This window comes from Odocoileus virginianus, chromosome 10, assembly GCF_023699985.2.
Source record: "Odocoileus virginianus isolate 20LAN1187 ecotype Illinois chromosome 10, Ovbor_1.2, whole genome shotgun sequence".
Classification (NCBI taxonomy): Eukaryota; Metazoa; Chordata; class Mammalia; order Artiodactyla; family Cervidae; genus Odocoileus; species Odocoileus virginianus.
The window spans coordinates 31,573,925-31,595,848 of record NC_069683.1 but is presented as its reverse complement, the minus strand read 5'-3'; the positions used below and the strand labels follow the sequence as shown (position 1 = coordinate 31,595,848).

The 21,924-nt window shown below is 45.7% G+C and overlaps 1 protein-coding gene across 11 annotated transcripts in view; it reads right to left on the bottom strand.

Annotated features, from left to right (window-relative positions):
- PPFIBP2 (PPFIA binding protein 2) overlaps positions 1–21,924 on the bottom strand; it is a 155,077-nt gene that overhangs the window by 35,408 nt on the left and 97,745 nt on the right. For 9 of the 11 annotated variants that reach the window (XM_020896952.2, XM_020896955.2, XM_070473345.1 and 6 more), the window contains 2 exons: positions 15,577–15,708; positions 2,761–2,853 (listed from right to left, as the gene is read on the bottom strand). In XM_020896952.2, the coding sequence (XP_020752611.2) occupies positions 2,761–2,853; positions 15,577–15,708 (225 nt within the window). Of the gene's footprint in view, positions 1–2,760; positions 2,854–15,576; positions 15,709–20,178; positions 21,348–21,924 lie in introns of those variants that run through there. The other 2 variants (XM_070473350.1, XM_070473351.1) reach the window with 2 other exon arrangements.

Below are 21,924 nucleotides of genomic sequence, written 5' to 3'. Positions count from 1 at the left end.
ACCAGGTTCCTCTGTCCATGGAGTTCTCCAGTAGAATACTGGAGTGAGTAGCCATTCTCTCCCCTCTCCAGGGGATCTTCCTGAACCAGGGATTGAACCTGGGGTCTCCTGCATTGCAGGCAGACTCTTTACTGTCTCATTTCTATAAGGGCCAGACTAATTTTGGAAGACAGTCTCTTTTCTTGCACCTTCTACACCCATTTCTACCCTTCTTTGCAGATAGGGTGAAAGCTAGTTTCTGCTAGGAATCCACATGCCTGATTCTTGTGTGCAGGCCCCACAGTGGACACCAGTGATGTCCAGGGGCCTATCTATCAAGGCAGAGCCCAGGATCTTCTCTCTGAGGCCTGCGTCTGGGTGAGGTCATTTATTTACAACTCTACAGACCAACTGGCTGGGTGCCCCTTCCTGTATGCCAATTTTCACAGAATAGGGCAGTAATGACCGGTGCTCTCTTACGCTTAGAGAGGTATCTGTTCCAAAGCCGGGAAGTCTACAACAGCACAGAGGCCCTGCATCTGACCATCAGAGGAAGTATACTTCCATGGCCACTGAGACTGGAGCTGTATGGCAAGAGGTTTGGGACAAAGTCATGCAGACTGGCGCCAAGCAGAGACGGGGGGGCTCCATCTCCCTTAATCAAACCCAGGGACCAGGCCCTATAGCCACTGCACTGCTACATTTATGGACCGAGAAGCTTTGCACAGAAAACTAAACAACTTTAACAAACAAGACAGGTTTCAATTGCAGGGAATTAGGATGACAGAATGACACAGACCTAGATCAAAATCTCACCTTGGCCACTCTGAGCCTCAGTTTCCTCAGCAGAAAAATGAAGATAATAAATCAACAGACCTCACTGGGTTACTTTATGGCCCAAATGAGAAAATGTGTGTAAAGGGCTTGACACATCCTGGCACGAAGAGGGGTTCCAGACCTGGTGGTTATTAAATAACCCATAGTATCCCAAAGGTCTATATGCCAAGGCAGAGTGCTTTGGTGATTTAAGAGCTACTTGATTTTAGAATAGAAGGCGGGGTGTATAGCTTCAAAGGTTTCACCAAGACAAGACTTGCTTGAGTGGATCATGGTGATGGAAGGTTCTGAGATGTTAGAGAAACGGTGCTCCTAGAACTGTGGACTGGGACTCATGGAGCATACAAGGGACACTTAGATAAAGACAGAGCAGTAAGTGAACAAGCAGATTGTCCAGCGCTGCTGCTGAATAGCTATAAGATCTGGGGAAAGTTACCTAACTACTCTGTGCCTCAGTTTCCTCATCAAGAAAGTAGTTAAGAAAATTATTTACACTTATATATACATCAACATGATATTCAGAGTTTTTTTTTCAACAGTATGGTATAAAATTATGAATAAATTATCAACACCAAAAATTAACAGAGAGGACCGCCCCCCCTTCCCCCAAAACAGAAATGCCTTGGAAGGAAATATTAATGGTGGTTAACTCCTGGGTGATATACGAGTGATTTTTACTTCGTTAAATTTTTGTGATTTAAAACTTATCTCTAATGATTATTGTTTTTATAATCATTTAAAGTTATAGGAAAATAAAGTATAAACTAGATGTTGAAAAAAAAATTCTAAGATGAAAATGGACTTCCCTGATAGCTCAGTTGGTAAAGAATCCTCCTGCAATGCAGGAGACCCCAGTTCGATTCCTGGGTTGGGAAAAATCTGCCGGAGAAGGGATAGTCTACCCACTCCATTATTCTTGGACTTCTCTTGTGGCTCAGCTGGTAAAGAATTCGCCTGCAGTGCAGGAGACCTGGGTTCAATCCCTGGGTTGGGAAGATCCCTGGAGAAGGAAACGGCTACCCACTCCAGTATTCTGGCCTGGAGAATTCCATGGACTGTATAGCCCATGTGGTCTCAAAGAGTCAGACAGGACTGAGCGACTTTCACTTAGCAGTAAAATGAAAATGCCTACGGGACTACCTGGTGACACCTGTGGGTGGCGCTGCAGAGCTCTCGGTGGAAGGCAGGCCTGTGTGTGCTCCCTAGGTAGCCCAGGCCAGTTCCTCAGGCAGGAAAGCTACTTCAGGGTTTTAAGGCTCCCTTCCCTCAACCCCAGATGTCCTTCCTCTGCCCCCAAGGAAGTCTAACTCTGTAATTTAAAGTGAAATTTCCTACTGCTTAAGTGCAAGGTAATTCAAAGCTTTAAAATACATTGTTCTGGCCAAAACAATAAATGTGTGGGTTGAATCCATTTCAACTAGTAGAGAAAATGAAGGAAGAAACAAAAGAGGGAAGGATAACACTTATTTTGAAAAAATAATATATCACTGGTATCCTTTAAATAGCAAGCTCCTCAGTTCAATAGAAATATGGTTTGGTTAAAAAAAAAGACAAGTACATATTTTTAGGAATTGCTAAAAATAAAGCATGCCTCTTTTTAGTAACTGATTACTAGAGGGACTGCTAAATTTAAAATAATGCAGCCAAGATAATGTTGGCATTCATCTGCCCTAAAACTCATCACTCATAGCGCCTCAGCCTGGGGGTTGCTGTGGGACACAGAGACTTTGTGACTTCAGCAACTCATAACCTCGGGGGCTTTCTCCAGGGGAAGAGCCCTCCTGGATTAGGTCCATCTGCATACACAGTCTGCACTGTTGCCTGTGCATACAGTGGGGTCAATTCACATTTCTCAAGCTAAGGCTACTGCACACCCCAGGCTCAGACACAGACCCTCCCCACTGGGCTCAAAGCCTCTCCATAAACAGCAGGACTGCCTCTTACCTTGGTGGCCTTTAGTTTCCACTCATATTGATTCCGTTCATTTTCCAACTCTTCCACCTTGATTTTGAGGTGCCGGAGCTCCTGCAGTAACTCCTAGACGAGTGAGGAAGACAGAGTTCTGATGGTTAAAGAACAGGGTGTTACCAGGATCTACAACCCTGCATAAGCACATGCACAGAGGACGAAGCCAAGGCAGGAGCCACCACGTCAGGCTCTGCACTGTGGCTGGCTCCGATCTTTAAAGATGGCTGGTCCTTGTTTCAGGAAGAGCTGTGTGCCCATTACAAAACAGAGGCCTGGAGTTTCAGACATAAGGAAGAGAAAACTTTTTCTTTTAGAACCTGTTCCCCTCCACCTTTCTAACATCTGCATTCCCTGTAGGGGGTGCCCAAACCATGCACACATATGTATAGGACAGGAGAGGTAGGGTTTGGGAGCAAGAGAAACAGAGATGCAAAAAAAAAAAAAACCGAGCCAGCTTGGGAGGAGGCAGGGTGGTCCAGGAACCTAAAGGGAGGGTCACGGGAGGAAGTGGAGTGACAAGCCAGGAGGATAGAAATCAAGCATTGCAAGGACAAATGCTAAAGTGTGAAATGTAAAGGCTGGCCTGGGTGTTCCAGTTCTGGGTGTTCTAGAGGAGGGAGTTGGCTTGAAGAAAGGAGGAAGAGGGGAGGCATCTAGGGAGAGGGCAGACAGGAAGCATGAAGGCAGACAGCCTGTTGGGCTGGAGCAGAGGATGGGCAGCTTTCAGTGGGAAATGAGGCCAGGAAATAAGGTGGGGCCTTACTGTAAAGGCTGTTGGATGAGAATATAAAGACTTCTGAAGCCATTCTTTAGATCATATTATAGGAAGCCACTGAAGGTTGCTGACTGGGAAGGTGACATTTAAACAACTTGCTGATGGTGGAGCTGGAAATCAGGCCTGTTATCTTCTGACCCCAGGGCCCCTTCTTTCTACAGTACCCCTTCAGTAAAGACACCACTGAGCACCCTTGTCCCAAACCTAGGGTCCTTTAACAGACAAATGGTCCCGCTGGCTGGTTTTGTTCAGAAAAATTAGCATAAAAGTGATTACTTTCATACACTTTCTGAACTCCAGACTCATGTAACTTTCCACTTAACATCTCCACATAGATGGCATCTGGGCCTCTTCTAACTGTCATGGCCCACTCAGTTCCCCCTTTTAGGGGAACCGTCTCACTAAATGGCATCTCCATCTTGCGTCAGAAGCTCAGGATCCCTCCTTGGCATCTCTTTGGTCTTTCCTCCACATATGTAATCTACAGAGCCTTGTAAATTCTACCTTCAAGGAAATTGCCTGAGTCTCTTGTTTATCTCCAACTCTGCCGGGCTACTCTGATCCAGCAGCCAGTGCTGACAGCCGGACAGCCTCTCTGCTGGCTGGTCCTCTGTTGCCTTGCCCTTCTTGAATCCACTGGCCCCATGGCATCCAGGGGAACAATATGACTGAAGCACAAATCTGATCCTGGCCTTCCCTGCTCTTCAAAGGTCATGAACTTTAACCCATGACCAATACAGCCTGGCCTGACCCTGCACCCTGCCTGCCTCTTGTATCACTCTCTCTCCCCAGTTATACTCCAGCCACACCCCTACTTTTTAGTTCCATCTGACTTGGGCCCTCACACCCGCAGCTCCCTCAGGTTAATCCTGTCAGGTTAATCCCTGCCCATCCTTCAGGCTGCTTTGAGCAAAGCTATCCCAACCTCCACACTTCTTCAGATCTCCCTTCTATACTCTCGTGGTATCTGTATCATCTTTTACATCATTTGCAATTAAACATTTACTGGTGTGACTGCTAATGGCTAGTTCCCCTCTTATATCGTGAACTCCATGAGCTTTGCTAACCTCTGGCACATAGTCAAGTATGCATTATTTCTTGATGAATGAACACATGCAACTCAAGTCATCTTTTAACTGACCTGGAGCTCTTTGCACTCTGAGACAATCCACCAGAAAGTGACATCGCTTCCACTTAACTTTGTAGGGATGTTTACTAAGATTTTTTTTTATAACTGAGGCGAATATTTGTTGCTGCCCTTAAAAAAAAAAAGTCTTCCAAGCTAAGATTATTGCCTCCTTGATCTGCAACATTAGACTTTAAGGCCTGTTGTGACTTGTAACATTTTCAAGATCATTTTCTGAGTCTAACTGTGCTTGAGGGGGACGCCAGGCCTGCTGATGGCAGAACTCAAAGTGTGCGGGTTACTGCTGAGGAGTGGTCATTATGGGGATAGCAAGCAGGACCACCTCCAGGCTTGGTGACCTCTTGGGCCTAGTCTCTTCCTTTTCAGCTATTTGTTGCCCATCGTGAGCTATAAACACTGGTGCCCACTCTCATTTCTTTTACAAGTCTTTCTGGGGTGACCTGCTCTCCATGGGGCCAGCACCTTGTCAGAGCTCCCCTTTCCAAATCTGCACCTCATCTTGACTCTTGTTTTGTTCCCCACCGAGCCCTGCCCCCTCACACCCAAGTCAGAGTAGAGATTTTCAACACGTCCCATAGTTGGATATAACATCACGGCAACTTCCTACAGACAGGGCTGTTGTGACCTTGACCTTCCCAGCCTCTTCAGTGGGGGGCCTTGGAGGCACAGGCTCATGGCTGTGCAGCTGCCATCACAGAACACTGGTGACACCAGTGTGAGGGGTCAAGTCCAGAACCCCAGTCAGATACACTCCACAGGCCCAGAGGTGGTGAGATCCCTCAAACGTGATCACGTGGGAGAATTTCCCCCAGAAACTGAGATGATGACAGTTGTCAAATACATGGAAACTTGTGTTCTATTTTCTCACTGGGGATAAATCCCTTTAAATATAAACTTGAAAGGATTCTTTCATGATGCTATTTTTTTCTTAAATTAAAAAAAAAAGAAATCACATGAGACGAAGCTTCATTTAATCTCCCCACCCAGGAAGAAGAGCTGGTGTCTGAGTCAGACCTGGGAAGGGAGCTCTTGAAGCTTCCCTTGATACCAATGCCCCATCATCTGGGGCACCTGACACACCTCAGTCCCAGCCCTGAGGGAGATGAGTGCAGTCACCCGTCAGAGGGCTGGCCTCTCCTGCTCAGACCCTGCTGGGGGAGGGTCACAGAGCTCGGCTCATGTCCCCCAAGGGGGAGTCCCAAGCTCTGCCCAGAAGTGACTGCAGATCCATGTTAAGCTAGCACACACGGTTCTGGTTAGGAGATACCCCGGTCCCTCCGCCATGAGACGCCCCACACACACATGCTCCCATATACTTAAGTGTGGTGCCTACAGGTGACCCCACCCCGTGGGCACAGTCCTGGCCGCAGGGCTGGGGCCGGGCCGCACCGTCGCCGGCCGCCACCTCCTCAGGGTAGTCCCTACTGAGAGAGAGGCGCTCTTGCATCTGCCTGTGGATGTCCAGCTGCAGCCTACACATCTGCTCTTGCAGCTCACTGATCACATTCAGAACCGACTGTAGGAAGGAAGAGAGAGGAGAAAAAAGCACTCAGGGTCAGTCTGCACTCACACACGGGAGCTCCCTGGAAAAGCAGAACGGAAGGACGGAAGTGTGCAGCGGGGCACCCGGGGGTCACTGTCCACGACCACCTGCTCTCTTCACAGGAACCAAAAGATGCGGTGTTTTCCCTCACCTGCCCCATCCGCAGGCCTGTCTTGCAATTTGAAAACCCCCCCCGGCAGTGCCTTCGTGCCATACTGGGGGCCATCATTACATGTCCGCGTCCAAGATGCAGAGTCCAGCAATGGCAGAGATGGGCGTACATATGGACACATCCCGTCTACACACACCCACGCCCTCCCCAAACATACCAACACCTGAGTACCAGGGACACACGGCACACAACATGTTCACGGGCCCCCAACCCTAAGCACTCCCTCACACGCAACACCACACCTGACTCCTCTGAAGTCTTAACAATATTTTGGCCTTTTATGTCAACTTCGGAAAAATACTGCAACTTGTAGAATTCATACCTACTTAGTTCTGAGTCTCTTGAACTAGCAGCTCCACTGGGCTTTCCTGTATCTACTCCACAGACATCTAGTGGCATTCTTCAGGGACCCAAGGCCACAGTAAGCAGTGGCACTCATGGGCGAGTGAGGAGAAACAAATAAAAATCACAAATGGTTGTAAGTGCTATGCCAGGAAGACAGCGGGGCTTTCAGAGAGTGGTGAGGGACTAATTCTGCCTGGGTCAGGTCAGAGATGGGACAAGTCTCAGTGATGTCAAGTAGGCACATTCTAGACCCCTCACCTGGGTGGAGCTAAGGGGGACGAGGAGTCAGGGACTGGGTGACATGGTGGATGATGGTACTGCTCACATCAAAGATACCCAAGAGGCTGGGGAAGGCTGTGGGCAGAGTGAAGGAGATGGCTGGCAGTAGATCTAAACAGAGCCTAGGGTGGTCAGGGTGGCAGCCAATTACAGTGTTTAGCCCCTCTCCGTCCACCTTTACTGACATTCTAAGCACTGTGCTGAGGAGTCTGCCCCCTGGTACCTGCCCAGGCATGCAAGGTTTTCCATCCCCAATGGAAACTGTGTTTTCTTTAAAAAGAAAAGCTCCTCCCCCCAACCTAGTTGGGTCCAGGTGGCAGCTTGGGGCTGAGAGGACACTGGGCTAGGGTCCTACGCCAGCCGCTCCACTTGAACTCAGGGAGCTGCACTGCAGACATGGCTGTTGTAAGCGGGCCCCTGGCCTCCCAGCCACTCTGCCCTGGAGCTAGCTCACATAAATCAGCCTGGAGCTGGCCCCACACCGTCTTCACCCAGAATCAGCGTCAGAAGGTGGGCCGCCCTGGCTCCGCTGACTTTGGTAAACACCTTGAATGGTGCCTGGCACACCGGGGCCTTCGATAAAAGGGAGTTCACTTTCCCCCAATGCTTCTCCTCTTGCCACCAAGTACTTGACCCATAAGGAATGAAGGAGAGAAACTGGGAGAGCAATCAAAAACATCTCAAGGTCACGGGACACAGTGAAGGCCCACGTGACATTGATGGCTGACAACAAAAGCCCAGGCTTTTGTTGCTTTTGTTGTATGCTTCCCACACTGGCCACTCTTCCAGAACTCTTAGTCTCTCCTAATCACTGGCCCCGCAGGTCTTCAGACCTGTTTTTCTCTCTCTTATGTAAATTTCAAGAACTTTGCTGTCCTCATTCTTATTTTGATCCCTTCATTGCTATCTCTCAAGTGAGGGGTCTAGATCCACTGACCCTGGTTTTTATCACCTCATCCCCACCTCGTTTCCAGGCAAATGAGCTGGAGCTCTGTCTCCACCACACAAGGGGTCAGTGCCCGCCTCCTAGTCAGATCCACACACGCGTTCTCTGTCCTCAAGCTACGTGGCTCCCTCTTTTTACTCCTTACCTTCAGCAACTCAGAACTACTCAGGTTCTTCTGGCCTCTCTTTTACTCTTTTTTCTGCCAACTTATCCATCACTCCAGCCTGTGTGGGTCTTCATGAATCCCAATGTCCACTGACCCATTTAGTTTTTCTTTGGCTTCCTGTCATCACAACTTCAAGGCCTTCTATTTCAGCATCCAAATTATGGACTAAAAATGCTCACCAGGCAGGAGGACTAAGGGCAGACGACATGACCCTCTACAAAAAAATCTTCCCAGCAGGAATCTTAAGGCACTATTTATTATCATTTGGGTACCAATAAGATGCTTGCTCCTTGACTAACCTTGACAGCTCATCAAAAAGCAGAGACATTACTTTGCTAACAAAGGTCCATCTAGTCAAAGCTATGGTTTCTCTAGTAGTCATGTATGGATGTGAGAGTTGGACTATAAAGAAAGCTGAGCACCAAAGAATTGATGCTTTTAACTGTGGTGTTGGAGAAGACTCTTGAGAGTCCTTTGGACTGCAAGGAGATCCAACTAGTCCATCTTAAAGGAAATCAGTCCTGAATCCTCATTGGAAGGATTGATGCTGAAGCTGAAGCTCCAATACTTTGGCCACCTGATGCAAAGAATTGACTCATTTGAAAATACCCTGATGCTGGGAAAGATTGAAAGTGGGAGAAGGGGACAACAGAGAATGAGATGGTTGGATGGCATCACTGACTCAATGGACATGAGTTTGAGTAAACTCCGGGAGCTGGTGATGGACAGGGAGGTCTGGCACGCTGCAGTTCATGGGGTCGCAAAGAGTCAGACACGATTGAGCAACTGAACTGAACTGATGCCTATTTTGGCATTCATCCTAAATTCCTATATCTTATCCACAAGACTATCCAAAGCAGTGTTTCCACATCTGATGCCTCACTAAAGTGGGGATTTTCCAGGCCTAATGCTGCAAGATGCACTCCTGGCCAAACCAGTGAGCCCAACAGACATGACTCACTCCTCACAGATACAGACCCCTACTTTGTCTTCTAGCTTCTCACAAACCATCACAGGGCTGACTTCAAACTCAACAGACTGAATTTTGTAGAACCCTTCTTTCTTTGCCATTTTGAAAAAAGAGGAGGAGGAGAAAATGGTTACTTCCAGTTTTTCAGCAACTCACTGATTTCTCAGATTCCTTAAAATTCACTCACAGCAAGCACCTTAGCACCTGTGAGAAACATCAGCGGAACCAAGCCCATTCTTTCTTTGACCTTCTCACTGAGCATGTAACTTTAAAGAGAAACGTTCCTATTGCCCTCATCACTGTCCCTTTGAGTGGGGTGTGCCCTTCCTGATAACTGTTCATACAGGTGCACTTTTATTTGTCCTTTTGACCTTTTGTGCAAGCCCCTTTGAAAACTAGTTTCTCTCAAGGTATCTCTAAGCGTCTCCTTTTTATTGGTATTATTTGTGAGGTTACACAGTCAGAAATAATTATATTTCTAAGTAGTTCAATATTTTTGAGTCATCTCTTCTTTGTCTGAACTTTCAAAGGTAAGCTTTACCAAAGTCTACAGTGCATGGCAGTCTGTGGTAAGCTTCCCCTCCTCCACTGTCACCAATTCTCAAAATAACAATGGCCACTCGCTCCCAAGATACTCTTCACTGCTACTTCATAAACTAGTTTCTAGCTTTGCTTTAGCATTAGAGCCAGAGTGGGAGTTTTCCTGGTTTATCTACATTCAGGGCAGAAACTAAAAACAAGAGGGGTAGGGAAGAAAACAAAAACAAAAAGCAGCCTTTCAATACTTAGGTGTTTAGCTGGAGGACTCTTGAAAGTAAAAGTGTGAGTTGCTCAGTCGTGTCCAACTCTTGGAAACCCTATGGACTGTAGCCCCCCAGGCTCCTCTGTTCATGAGATTTCCCAAGCAAGAATACTGGAGTGGGTTGCCATTCCTTTCTCCAGGGAATCTTCCCAACCTAGAGACTGAATGTGGCTGTCCTGCATTGCAGGCAGATTCTTCATGTCTGAGCCAGCAGGGAAGCCCGGAGCGGTCTCTCCAAATTGCCGCTGCCCCCCATCCCTGTCCCTTGTCCGCCCCCATGGGTCTGGGGATCTGTATTAGGCGTGCATCAGTTTTCCTCCTCTGCTTCCGGTAACCACGGGGTGCGCCCCAGCGATTCTGGAACGGTCTCCTCTAAACCCTATCCATGTGGCAGTGCTGTCCTCCAGTGTGTCCACCCTCAGGCCTGCCACTTCAATGTACTTTAACATCCTTTATTTTCAGAGCTGGCCCATTTCCTCTCTCAACAGCTCTGTCTCTCTCCCATACAGCGGAGCCTTTTGTAGCAGTGTTTCCATTCTTGGGCCTCGTGTCATGAAGTCCAGGTGACATTTATGGGGTTCTAATCACTACTCTGTAATCTCAGCTCATTTTGTTTATTACTCCTGCTTTGCTAACCATCAAATTTCTTTTTTTTTAATGGTACTTTTCTGTGTGAAACTACTAGGCAGTTCCCATAATCAGTCTTTCCCATCCTATCCTACCTGTTAAACTTGTTCACAGTTTTACTTAGTTGTTTTTCTCCCTCTTACTTCATGCTCAGTTTAGTATCATCCTGGCACTCTGAAACATCAGGGTGGGAATACCACCTCCACACCTGTCAAAAGGTCAAATGCATGTACCCTTTGACCCTTCAATTTCACTTCAATATCTTCACACATTTACAAATTTATTCACAACAGCATCACTTATAAGAGCAAACACTTGGAAACAAATGTCCACCCAAAAAGAGAGAAATGGTTAAATAAATGAGGGTTCAGTTCAGTTGCTCAGTCATGTCTGACTCTTTGCGACCCCATGAATCGCAGCAAGCCAGGCCTCCCTGTTTATCACTAACTCCCGGAGTTTACTCAAACTCATGCCCATCGAGTCAGTGATGCCATCCAGCCATCTCATCCTCTGTCATCCCCTTCTCCTCCTGCCCCCATAAATGAGGGTAGAGAGTGAAATAATACATAAACATAAATATGAATGAAGAAAAAAAGTTTTTAATGTGCTTGATATGAAATGAACTCTGATTAAAAAAGAGAAAGATCTAGAGTAACGTGTAACTGTGTAAAAATGAGGAAAATAATTCATCCACCTCAATTTGCTCATCCATACATAGGATAACTCTGAAGGACATGAAACAAACTGACAACACTGGGCCTGACTGCTGGCGGGGGAACAGCCACGAGGAAGAGATTTTGCTGCGTATACCTTTCTGAACTCTTAATTTCTGAATTGTTGGGGTATATTTCCTATACAAATAAAAATGAGTAAATAAAATAAAATACATAAAATAAAAACAAGAACAGTAAAACTCTCCTAAGTCAGGCTAGCGCCTCTCGGAGCAAACACAATCATCCCAGCCTTTGCTCTGTACTCCATCATTCCGATTGCCCCAGTTCAGAAATCAGAATCTTTCCTTTCCAAGGTCCCACCCATAGGAAGAAAGCAAGCATGACAATAGCATCTGTGCTACAAGATATTCCATTTTCTGCCAGGAAATCCTAGAGCCTGTTTCTGGTTCTCGTTGTGATATTCCTGATCCATCGGGCTGACTCCATTTCCAGCACATGCCGGGTCCCTGGTCCCCTTTGGAAGGCTGCTCTGGTACTACACGCAGAAGGGGATGCAGCTGCAGGCCTCCCTGCATACCCAGCGCTGGAAGCCAGATGCTCTTCTCCAAGGAAGATCCCTCCAAGGGCCATGACTTTGATAGATGTACCACCCAGAGGTTTTCCTTTGTCTCTGGATTGCTTTCTTTCATGTCCCATCCTCCTAATAGTGGTATTACTTTTCACACTGGTCACTTTTCCTATCATCCTACTTTTCAGGCATAAACCTAACAGGCCCAAACATGGGTCCCCTGAAATGACCCAGAACCACTGCAAAAGGCTCAGAAGAAAAGGTACAGTAAACAGGAAAGCCAGTATTCACCCACGTCTCATAAGGGTCACCAGCGACTCCTGAGCGAGCTGGCTGTCAGGATTGTACTCGTTTAACAGGAAACCTACACCTCAAAGTCCTTGTATTTCTTTAACAGGAAACCTACACCTCAAAGTCCTCGGGTTTACATACGAATACTTGTAATCACTTCCCTACTGACTATAGGGCATCAGGATGCTGGCTTAGGATAAATCCTGAGCTACACATAGAAAGTTTGTTCAGATCTAGCTACCTCAAAAGAAAAAGAAAAAAAAAAGTCTTGCCTCTTTCAAACTACAAGCAATCAGGCCTTAGGCGAAGTACATTCACTAGAAAAACAGCAGCAGCATAGGATGAGAAGCAACATTCTCTTTAATCATGCTACTACACCCTCAGTGACCTGAGCTGGCCAAACATCTCACATAAAATAAACACCTTCAAGCATAGGACAACAGTGCAGCTTTAGCAGCCCTCTGCATGGCTCTCAGCCTCAGAAGCTCCAGATAGTTACAGACAGTAGTGTTGGGTCTGAACATACCAGCAAAGATCCTGTTCAATTATAAGAATGAGAAAGTTGTTTCAGGTCAGGGGGCTGTTCACTGAATATCACAAGTTTCAACGGCCTGAAAAATTCCTCCACATGGAAACCTAATGCTTGTACTAGCAGCTGGGAAGGGCTGTTATCTGGTAGGATTGAGGCCAGGGACTTAGGGCTTATGGTGCCCCATACATGAACAGCCTAATGGAAAACAAAAACAAAAACTCAGACTGAAAAATAATCCTTCAGAAAAGAAAAAATAAAGCAAACAGTAAAATGACTGCATTAGTGGTACTTGGCCCAGAAGCGGGGGCTCCCCTTCCTTATCCAGAAAGGAGTTGAACTGATCCAGCTCATTGCTAACCCAGCATTCTGCTGCCATGAACTGACTCTAAGGCTCACGCACACACACCCATACATGGGCCCACACCCACCACAGAGACTGGTTCAGAACAAAACACTTGAGCCAAACTAGCCCAATGAGATGAATGAGAGAATCTCTCCCTTTCTGCAGAGGCCGCTAGGCTACTAGGATCTAAGGCTATCTTTGGCCACCTTCATCACACATGGGAGAGCCTTCCTGAGAATAAGGCTGGTGCATGCATGCTCATTCGTGTCCGACTCTTTGTGACACCATGGACTGTAGCCTGCCAGGCTCCTCTGTCCACAGAATTTTTCAGGCAAGAATACTGGAGCAGGTTGCCATTTCCTTCTCCAGGGGATCTTCCTAACCCAGGGATCTAACCCACATCTCTTATGCCTCATGCACTGGCAGGTAGATTCTTTACCACAGAGCCATCTGGGAAACCAAGAACAAGGATTGAAACAGAACTAAATGAGGCACTAAACCTGATTTCTAACAACATGGTGAAGCCAACTGGATCTAGTGTGATCAGCTTTTAAAACCCTAGACTGTTCCAGTTGTATGACCGAATAGTCCTCCCTCTCTTTCCCTTCCTTCTCTCCATGGTTTTGAGTTGTCTCTGTGATTTTAAGTCTTCCGCCCCCAAGCCTGAATGTATATCCACATGTGATCACATGTCTTGAAATATTGGTAAAAACTCTAAATCTGGAGAAAATCCAGTTGCTTCTCTCTAAACATTTAAGAAGTATAGTCTATTCAACTGACACTTCACACAGATAAGCTTTCAGTCTGTGTGAACCTTGCAGTAGGTCAATAATGTAGCTAGGTCTACATTTCCATTTCTAGCATGCTCAATAACACAATCAGTGAGTAACTAATAAAAGCTTGCTATCCAACTCTATGCTAAGGACTATACATACACATGATCTCCTTCCTTCCTCAGAACAATTGAGCAAATAGTAAGTATTACTAATCTCCATTTTATAGAAGAAGAAACAGAAGTTGGGGGGATTCAATTACTTTTCTAAGATCACAAATGCTTTTGAACTGTGGTGTTGAAGAAGACTCTTGAGAGTCCCTTGGACTGCCATAAGATCCAACCAGTCCATCCTAAAGGAGATCAGTCTTGGGTGTTCATTGGAAGGACTGATGTTGAAGTTGAAACTCCAATACTTTGGCCAACTCATGTGAAGTATTGACTCATTGGAAAAGACCCTGATGCTGAGAGGGATTGGGAGCAGGAGGAGAAGGGGACAACAGAGGATAAGATGGCTGGACAGCATCATCAACTCAATGGACATGGGTTTGGGTGGACTCCGGGAGTTGGTGATGGACAAGGGGGCCTGGCGTGCTGCAGTTCATGGGGTCGCAAAGAGTCAGAAACAACTGAGCGACTGAACTGAACTGAACATCACAGAGCTACTGAGTAGCTGAGCTTGGATTACAGCCAAGAGATCTGACTCAAGAGCGTGCACTCTTAATCACCGGAATATAGTGTCCTCAGCTTAATGGAGATAAATTTTCTTTTGGCAATTATACTTCTTACTAATGAGCATGTTCTGAAAAGCAACACAAGGAATATGCCCCACATATTAGCAGTGTCTCCATTATCAGTGTTTACCCACTAAACACAAATGTGCCAGGTTTCAGAGGACGATGATATTATACTTAATTGAAAGGAACAATATCCATCTTTAGAGTTTAGATATGCCTGAATGGAAGCAAGGATGTCAGATCATACAACAGAGACTTAACTTTTGTTATTTTTTTTTTTTCTGATTTTATAACACAGTTACCCATTTTACAGGTAAGAAATGGAAGTTCAGAGAGATTAAGTAGTTAACTTGCTGAAATTCAAAGAGTTATTAATCAGTTAGGTCAGTTAATTGAGCCAAGGCATTTCCAAACCTAAAGGCTACTCTCTAGTCACATCTCAGAATGCACAGTATACAAATAGTAGACTCACACAGAAGGTGGCTACATTAAGTTAAAGCAGACTGTTCTGAGCTCTAAGCCTAAACCTTATTCAAAACATTTATCAGAAAAAAAAAAAAAAGTATCTGGCAAGCTCCAGTCAATGGCGTATGAAGCCTGAGAAAACAAATCCAAAACAAGTCACAGGAAAACATTCTCTAAGAGAAAGCCTGTGTATAGGCTCACGCACAGGAGCCATCAGGAGAAAAGAAACACAAAATCTAGGGGTTGCAACTGGGTCACTAAAATGCATATTAAAGAATGTCTCCAGACTCCATGAACGACAGTGGCCATCCCAGCACATGATCATCTCTCACAGAAGATCTCTCGTGTCCCTCTGAGTCTTGTCTGATCCTTTCCATCCTTGCCAGCAGCCTGAGGGAGGATAAAGTCTAGGGCCAAAACAGGGTGGTTTGGGCACTACTGAAATCTGCAGCCACAGCAAAACCCGATAACTAGGTATTAACAGATCACTGAGTCTCTGATGCATAGATGTTTCTGGCACTCAGTGGCTGTCAGGTTTGGGGTTGACCAGATGGCCTGAGGCCACATTAGGATAGCTTCCTCTGATCTAAGCTTAGGATAGTATGGGTCCTCCCCAGAATGTGGTTTATCGCACTCACCTCTGCTTTTTTCTGCTTCTCCTCCTGCTCTTTCTGTTCCTTCTCCATGCCCACCAGCTTGAGCTTCAGCTCAGACACTTCGGTCATCAGATTGAGCTTCTGGGTCTCAAGAGATGTACGACTTAGTAGCTCCTGCAGGCAAAAACAGATTTCAAAATTGTAAACCTCCATGGCACTAGGAACAACTGTAACTCCATTCATAGCACATAATGCAGTCTCTACATTGTACACTGAAACCGTTACTTGTGAGTCACACTTCTATCTGGGACAGGCCTGGGTTGATGCTGGGTCACTCGGGGATTGCACAGTCCCTGATGCTATCCTCTGTGCTCTTGAGCTACATTTCTCAAAAAAACACATTTGTCCATAGAAACCATTGTTCATTATTTCCAGGTTAGAGAAAAATAGATGGGTCGGCTCAGAGAACAAAATTTCTCCATGTCTATTTTTAAAGCAAAGGCAGCAGAGTCTCTGCACCAAAATAAACAAACAAACAAAAAACAAGCTAATGCTAATAATATATGTTTCAAAACCAAAGTCTCCATATCATCTCCTGGGCTTAGTTCAATATTCAGCCCGGTCTTTCACACGTCTCACTGTAAGACCTCACTGCAATGAACCTAGAAGGGAGCTAGGACATAAAGCAGACATCTGGTGATTATTTCCTGAATGGTTACAGCAGAACCTTCTGTGATATGTATCTTTCCTAGGAGTCCTGCCAAGCCTAAAATATTAGCAGACAACAACCTGCCATTAATGCATGCACTTACTAAGCATAAATAAGATGAAAAACAAAGGTGATAGGTGAAACACCTGCTCAGCATTACTAGGAACTATAAGGGATCTCAAAAGACCCAGATGGATGGGATGGGGAGGGAGGCGGGGGTGGGGGGGGTTCAGGATGGGGAACACATGTACACCCATGGCTGATTCATGTAATTGAATGGCAAAAACCACTACAACACTGTAAAGTAATTAGCCTCCAACTAATAAAAATAATTGGGGGGGAAAAAAAAAAAGCCAGGCGGACTTCCCATAGTCCAGGGGTAACATTTCTCCATGGGCAAAAACGCAATGTTCCATGAGGTCCCAAATCCTGCCACCCGACAGACACTGGACATACAAGTCCTAGCAAGGAGACTATGATATGGCCCTCAGAGGCCCTAGGAAGGTAACCACCAAAGTGAGCAGATGGAAAGGACATCCTGCCATGGTCTGAACTTTCTGTGTCATCTTAAGCAACCCAACCCTAGTACAAAATGGTGATATCAACAATCTGACCCTACAGTCACAATTTCATGTGTTCTGAACGGTCTTCAACTCATAAAACCAAACCACATGAGACACAGATTTTAACCTGGACTAGGTGATTTCCTAGGCCAAAGGCCGTCAGTATCGCTGAAAGCCAGGCTACAAACCACCCATTTGCTAACCTGAGGGAGTAAGTATCTAGAACCCAAAGAATTCAGCAAAATGAGCTTTGCACTGGGCTGAGGAGCCCAGCTCCTCCTGAGACAGTCAGATATGAAGCTGGCTTACAGGGCAAAGGTGGGGCTTCTGGTCATAAGGAGTTAGCCAGATAAGGGAGCCCAGTGTTGACAGCAGGGTGGGTGGACACAGATTCACTGAGTACCTCCTCTGTGCTCAACACTGCTGGGTGCTTTACATACATTGTCTCAATAAACCCCCACCCAGGGACTCAGCAGTCAACATTATCATCCCTATTTCAAGATGAAGAAACAGGCCCAAGATTTACTGGTCCTTTCATCTACTTGAGGCAGTTTGCAAATAGACAATTCAAGTTAAAAAAATAAATTGTAAAAATTAAAGCAGATAAGGAAAAAAGATGAAGCCAGAGTGATTCTTGGCATAAAACTCAGACCCTAAAGTTCTATTCTTTATTGATGATCAATATTATCTATATTGATGCTTTTGAACTGTGGTGTTGGAGAAGACTTTGAAGAGTCCCTTGGGCTGCAAGGAGATCTAACCAGTCCATCCTAAAGGAGATCAGTCCTGGGTGTTCATTGGAAGGACTGATGTTGAAGCTGAAACTCCAATATTTTGGCCACCTGATGCGAAGAGCTGACTCATTGGAAAAGACCCTGATGCTGGGAGGGATTGAGGGCAGGAAGAGAAGGGGATGACAGAGGACGAGATGATTGGATGGCATCACCGACTTGATGGACATGAGTTTGAGTAAACTCCAGGAGTTGGTGATGGACAGGGAGGCCTAGTGTGCTGCAGTCCATGGGGTCTCAGAGAGTCGGACACGACTGAGCGACTGAACTGAAAGTTCTATTCACAGCTAGAGATTAAGTACAATGTGTGCAAATTTCCCAGCCAGGAGTACAAAAGGAAAAAGGGATGATTCTAGAACTCCCGGTCCACAGGATAATAACAATTGCTTTGGAGTGCTGAGAACTGAGAAAATTTTCTTTCATGACACTTCAGTCATTTGTTCAACTATCAGATGCCAAGGCCTAGGGATAGGAGAGCTAAAAACACAGCTCCTGTGGAGTGCTTGAGTCTTTTAAGATGGTATCTATGCAGTCATCTATTGACTAGCGGTCAAGATATAAGACAATATCTTGACCTAGATATTGACCCAATATACAATATCTTGACCCAATCCTACCAAGACAGGCAGGATTCAAAAAAGCTTCAGAAAGCATCTCTCTTGAAGATAAGAATCTACTCTGCTTTCTTTATTGCCAGAATCCCTCTGGCTGTTTTAACTGCCAGGTTGTAACTGGTCATACCAATGTTAAAGTTGACAAAGACAATGTCCAAATTGGTTGCATTCAAGTTCCAATAGCATTCCAATTGGTAATGCCAGGGTTCTGATTGGTCATACTAACCTTCCAAGTGGACGTTTCAATTAGACACACCAAAGTCTTAAGTAGAAACCTGAGGTTGCTTAATTTCACATGGTCTACTGTTAGTAAAACTTCTACATACTCTCTCTTAGCTTGCATCTATTAACATGAGCTTCCCCTTTTCATTATCATCACCCCAGTCTTTGTCATTAAAATTGAGAAGTACCATCCTAGTCCCTGAACTCAAAATCAGCCTTCGCCAGCCTTATCCCAGCCCAGCTCCACCTCCTCATCTCCAGGCCCAGCACGGCCTCCAGCCATTGCTTTGTACTACGACCTCTATCCTAGTTGTGTGTGTGCTTAGTCACTCAGTCATATACAACTTTTTGCAACCTCATAGACTGTAAGGCTCCTCTGTCCATGGGATTCTCCAGGCAAGAATACTGGAGTGGGTATCCATTCCTTTCTCCTAAGGATCTTCCCAACCCAGGGACTGAACCTCGGTCTCCTGCTTTGCAGGCAGATTCTTTACCATCTAAGCTACTACCTGACCCTACCATATATTCTGATCCAGAATATATGTTTTGCTTCTAAAATCTTCAACTCTGTGCTTTTACTTATTCAAAACATCTTTAATTTTGACTTCTGTGGCTACTAGTTACTTAATAACTCCCTATTTTCCTAGTTTATCAACTTCCTTCATGCAGTATTTGCCTCCATAGCCACCATATACCTTAAGGCTTATCATTTCCATTGTACCATTTCTGCACCCTCCCAACTCATTCCTGCCCCTAGGTCTGAAGTGTGTTTGCTTCACCAGTGTGCCCAGTCTGTGCCAAACCTCAAAGACTTTTGCCTATGTTTCCACTCCCCATGGCCTGAGAACTGCTGGTGAAAGTCACTTAATGATGCCAATTTGTTTCCACGCAAATTTACTCTATCTAATTACAGCTGATCTTCCAACACTGCCTGGCAAAACTTGCATTCATCTCTGGTTGGTTTCTTTCAGAGATTGTTCCAAATCTTTTCCATTCTCTTTGAGCTCTAAACCCCACCCTATTCCCCTCTTCTCCTCAAATAACCTCTCCTCATATTTACTGAAAAGATTTTTAAAGATCATCTGATCAGTCATTGAACTTATATCCTTTTGTTTAAAAGTTTCCTGGAATCATCCCTCATTTCTCTCTCTTGAATCATGTCCCAGAGAAAGCAAGCCCACACCTCCTTTCTGAGGCTAGGCTGACACGACTGAATGCAACCGTCAGAACCTCTGTGACATTCTACCATCTTAAGAACTGTTCCAGAGTTTGACAGAAAACAACAAAATTCTGTAAAGCAACTATCTTTCAATTAAAAAATAAATTAATTTTTTTTCTTTCCATTTATTTTTATTAGTTGGAGGCTAATTACTTCACAACATTGCAGTGGGTTTTGTCATACATTGACATGAATCAGCCATGGAGTTACATGTATTCCCCATCCTGATCCCCCCTCCCACCTCCCTCTCCACCCGATTCCTCTGGGTCTTCCCAGTGCACCAGGCCTGAGCACTTGTCTCATGCATCCCACCTGGGCTGGTGATCTGTTTCACCATAGATAACAAACATGCTGTTCTCTCGAAACATCCCACCCTCGGCTTCTCCCACAGAGTCCAAAAGTCTGTTCTAAAAAAAGAAAAGAACTGCTCCCAAGCCCAGTAAGTTTCCAGGTTGCACATGAAAAGCATATGTTAAAAGACACATTGTTTCCAGGGTTTTCTTCTGAACTGCCCCACCTGACCCACCTTCCCATGGCTGAACAGTCCTCCAGGCCATCCTCACTCAGCTTGAACGAAGACTCGGGTTACTCCCTGGTTAATCAGTAGCGTTGGGCTTTGTTCTGAGTCCTAGTCCTGTCTCTCCCTCTAGCCGGTAGAACAGAGTGAAGCCTGCTCACAGGGACCTGGGCCCTCCCTCACCTCTGTACTGCCTTAGAGGAAGTTCCCACCAAGTCTGCACTCCTCTAGGGTAGGGCCATTAATCATCCAATCTGACAGGCATTTAATCTCTTCCTCACCATCAGCTTCCATCCCTCAGGCTATAAACATGATCAAATTTCTGACATTTGAAAGAACCTTCCCTCCTGACCTCCTTCCCCTCCAGTGACCACCATCAGCTCCCTAGTGCTTGGACTGGGCAGGCATACTCTGTGTGTGGTGTGAGTGTGAACACTGGCTCTCTCTCTCTCCACTCCCTTCTTCCCCTTACAGCTAAGCCCTGAACAGAATAATCTACTCTTGCTGCCTCTTCCTCATCTTCCTGTTACTTCTCAATAAAACGTCTGCATGCCTGCAACTCGGCTTCTGCCTTCAGCGGGCAGAATACAGAAACCATCCTGGTTCCGGGGACCAATGCCTGCACTTTCACTTCTCAGCTCTCAACTCACTGACTCACCCTGAATCCTCTCATCAGTGTAACCCCATCCTCCCTTTCCATATCTCTGACCTTTCTTTTTTTCTTTTTCCTGTCATTTGCTAGCTTCTTTTATCCTGGTTACCCTTTAAGAATAACATTCTTGGATCCTGAGCACCCATCCCCAAGACTGGAGTGATTTCTGGACCCAGCCTATTTGTCTAAAAGGTTTGGTACCTCCTCGGACCCACGAGAGGATCCTGCTGGGATCTATCCCAGTCACACAGCCACTATAATGGGCGGGGGTGGAGCAGTATGCAGGCAGGGGGCTGGAGATGAGAGGCAGCGGTTTCATAACGTCTGCTCTCCTGATTGTTTCAAGGCTGCCTGTATAAATGAGAGAAGGCAGGGGATAAACAGAGGGTAGTATGAGACGAGGGTGGTTTGTGTTTCTTACTATGAAGGGCCATGAAACTGGATAATGAAACTTTAGGAAGAAAACCAATGAACAAAATTATCACCCACCCCCCTCACTTCACCACGACCAGTAATCTCTTCCAGAAGGGCAAATACATCTCCTTTCTTGGAGATGAAAAAAAAAAAGCTTCCCTCTCAGAGCAAACCGTCATTTCCTTTTTCCAAAGCTCAGAGTCTGAGTGGGGCTGATAAAAAGAGCTTGCCTTTCAACTAGGCTCTCCTTAAAGGGCCACATCTTGAAGCAATTACCTCCATCTTTAAGTGTGGAACCTGACCCAGTGAGTTACTGGCCAATGATGGAGGGCTGTAGCCAGACTGGCAACCTGAAACCAGAATGGTCTTTACAGTCCAAGGAAAGACTTGAAAGGAAAAATGTGTCCCTTTGCCCTTTGAGGTAAGAGGCCAAGGCCTTGCTGGGAAGTCTCTTTCAGGGAGAGGGGCTCATAGTCAAGCTGGATTTGACTCAGTCCCTACTAACTAAATCATCTCTCTGAACCTTAGTTCCTTTACTTTATCTGTTAAAAGGGGTAAAGCACCTACTTCACGTTGTGGTCTGGAGATTCAACAGCAAATGAGATAAACCTGAGGAAAACAGTTATCTGCTTCATGAATTTCCCATGGGGAGTTTTAGGGAATAACTGGCAAATCCCTGTTTTCTTTAC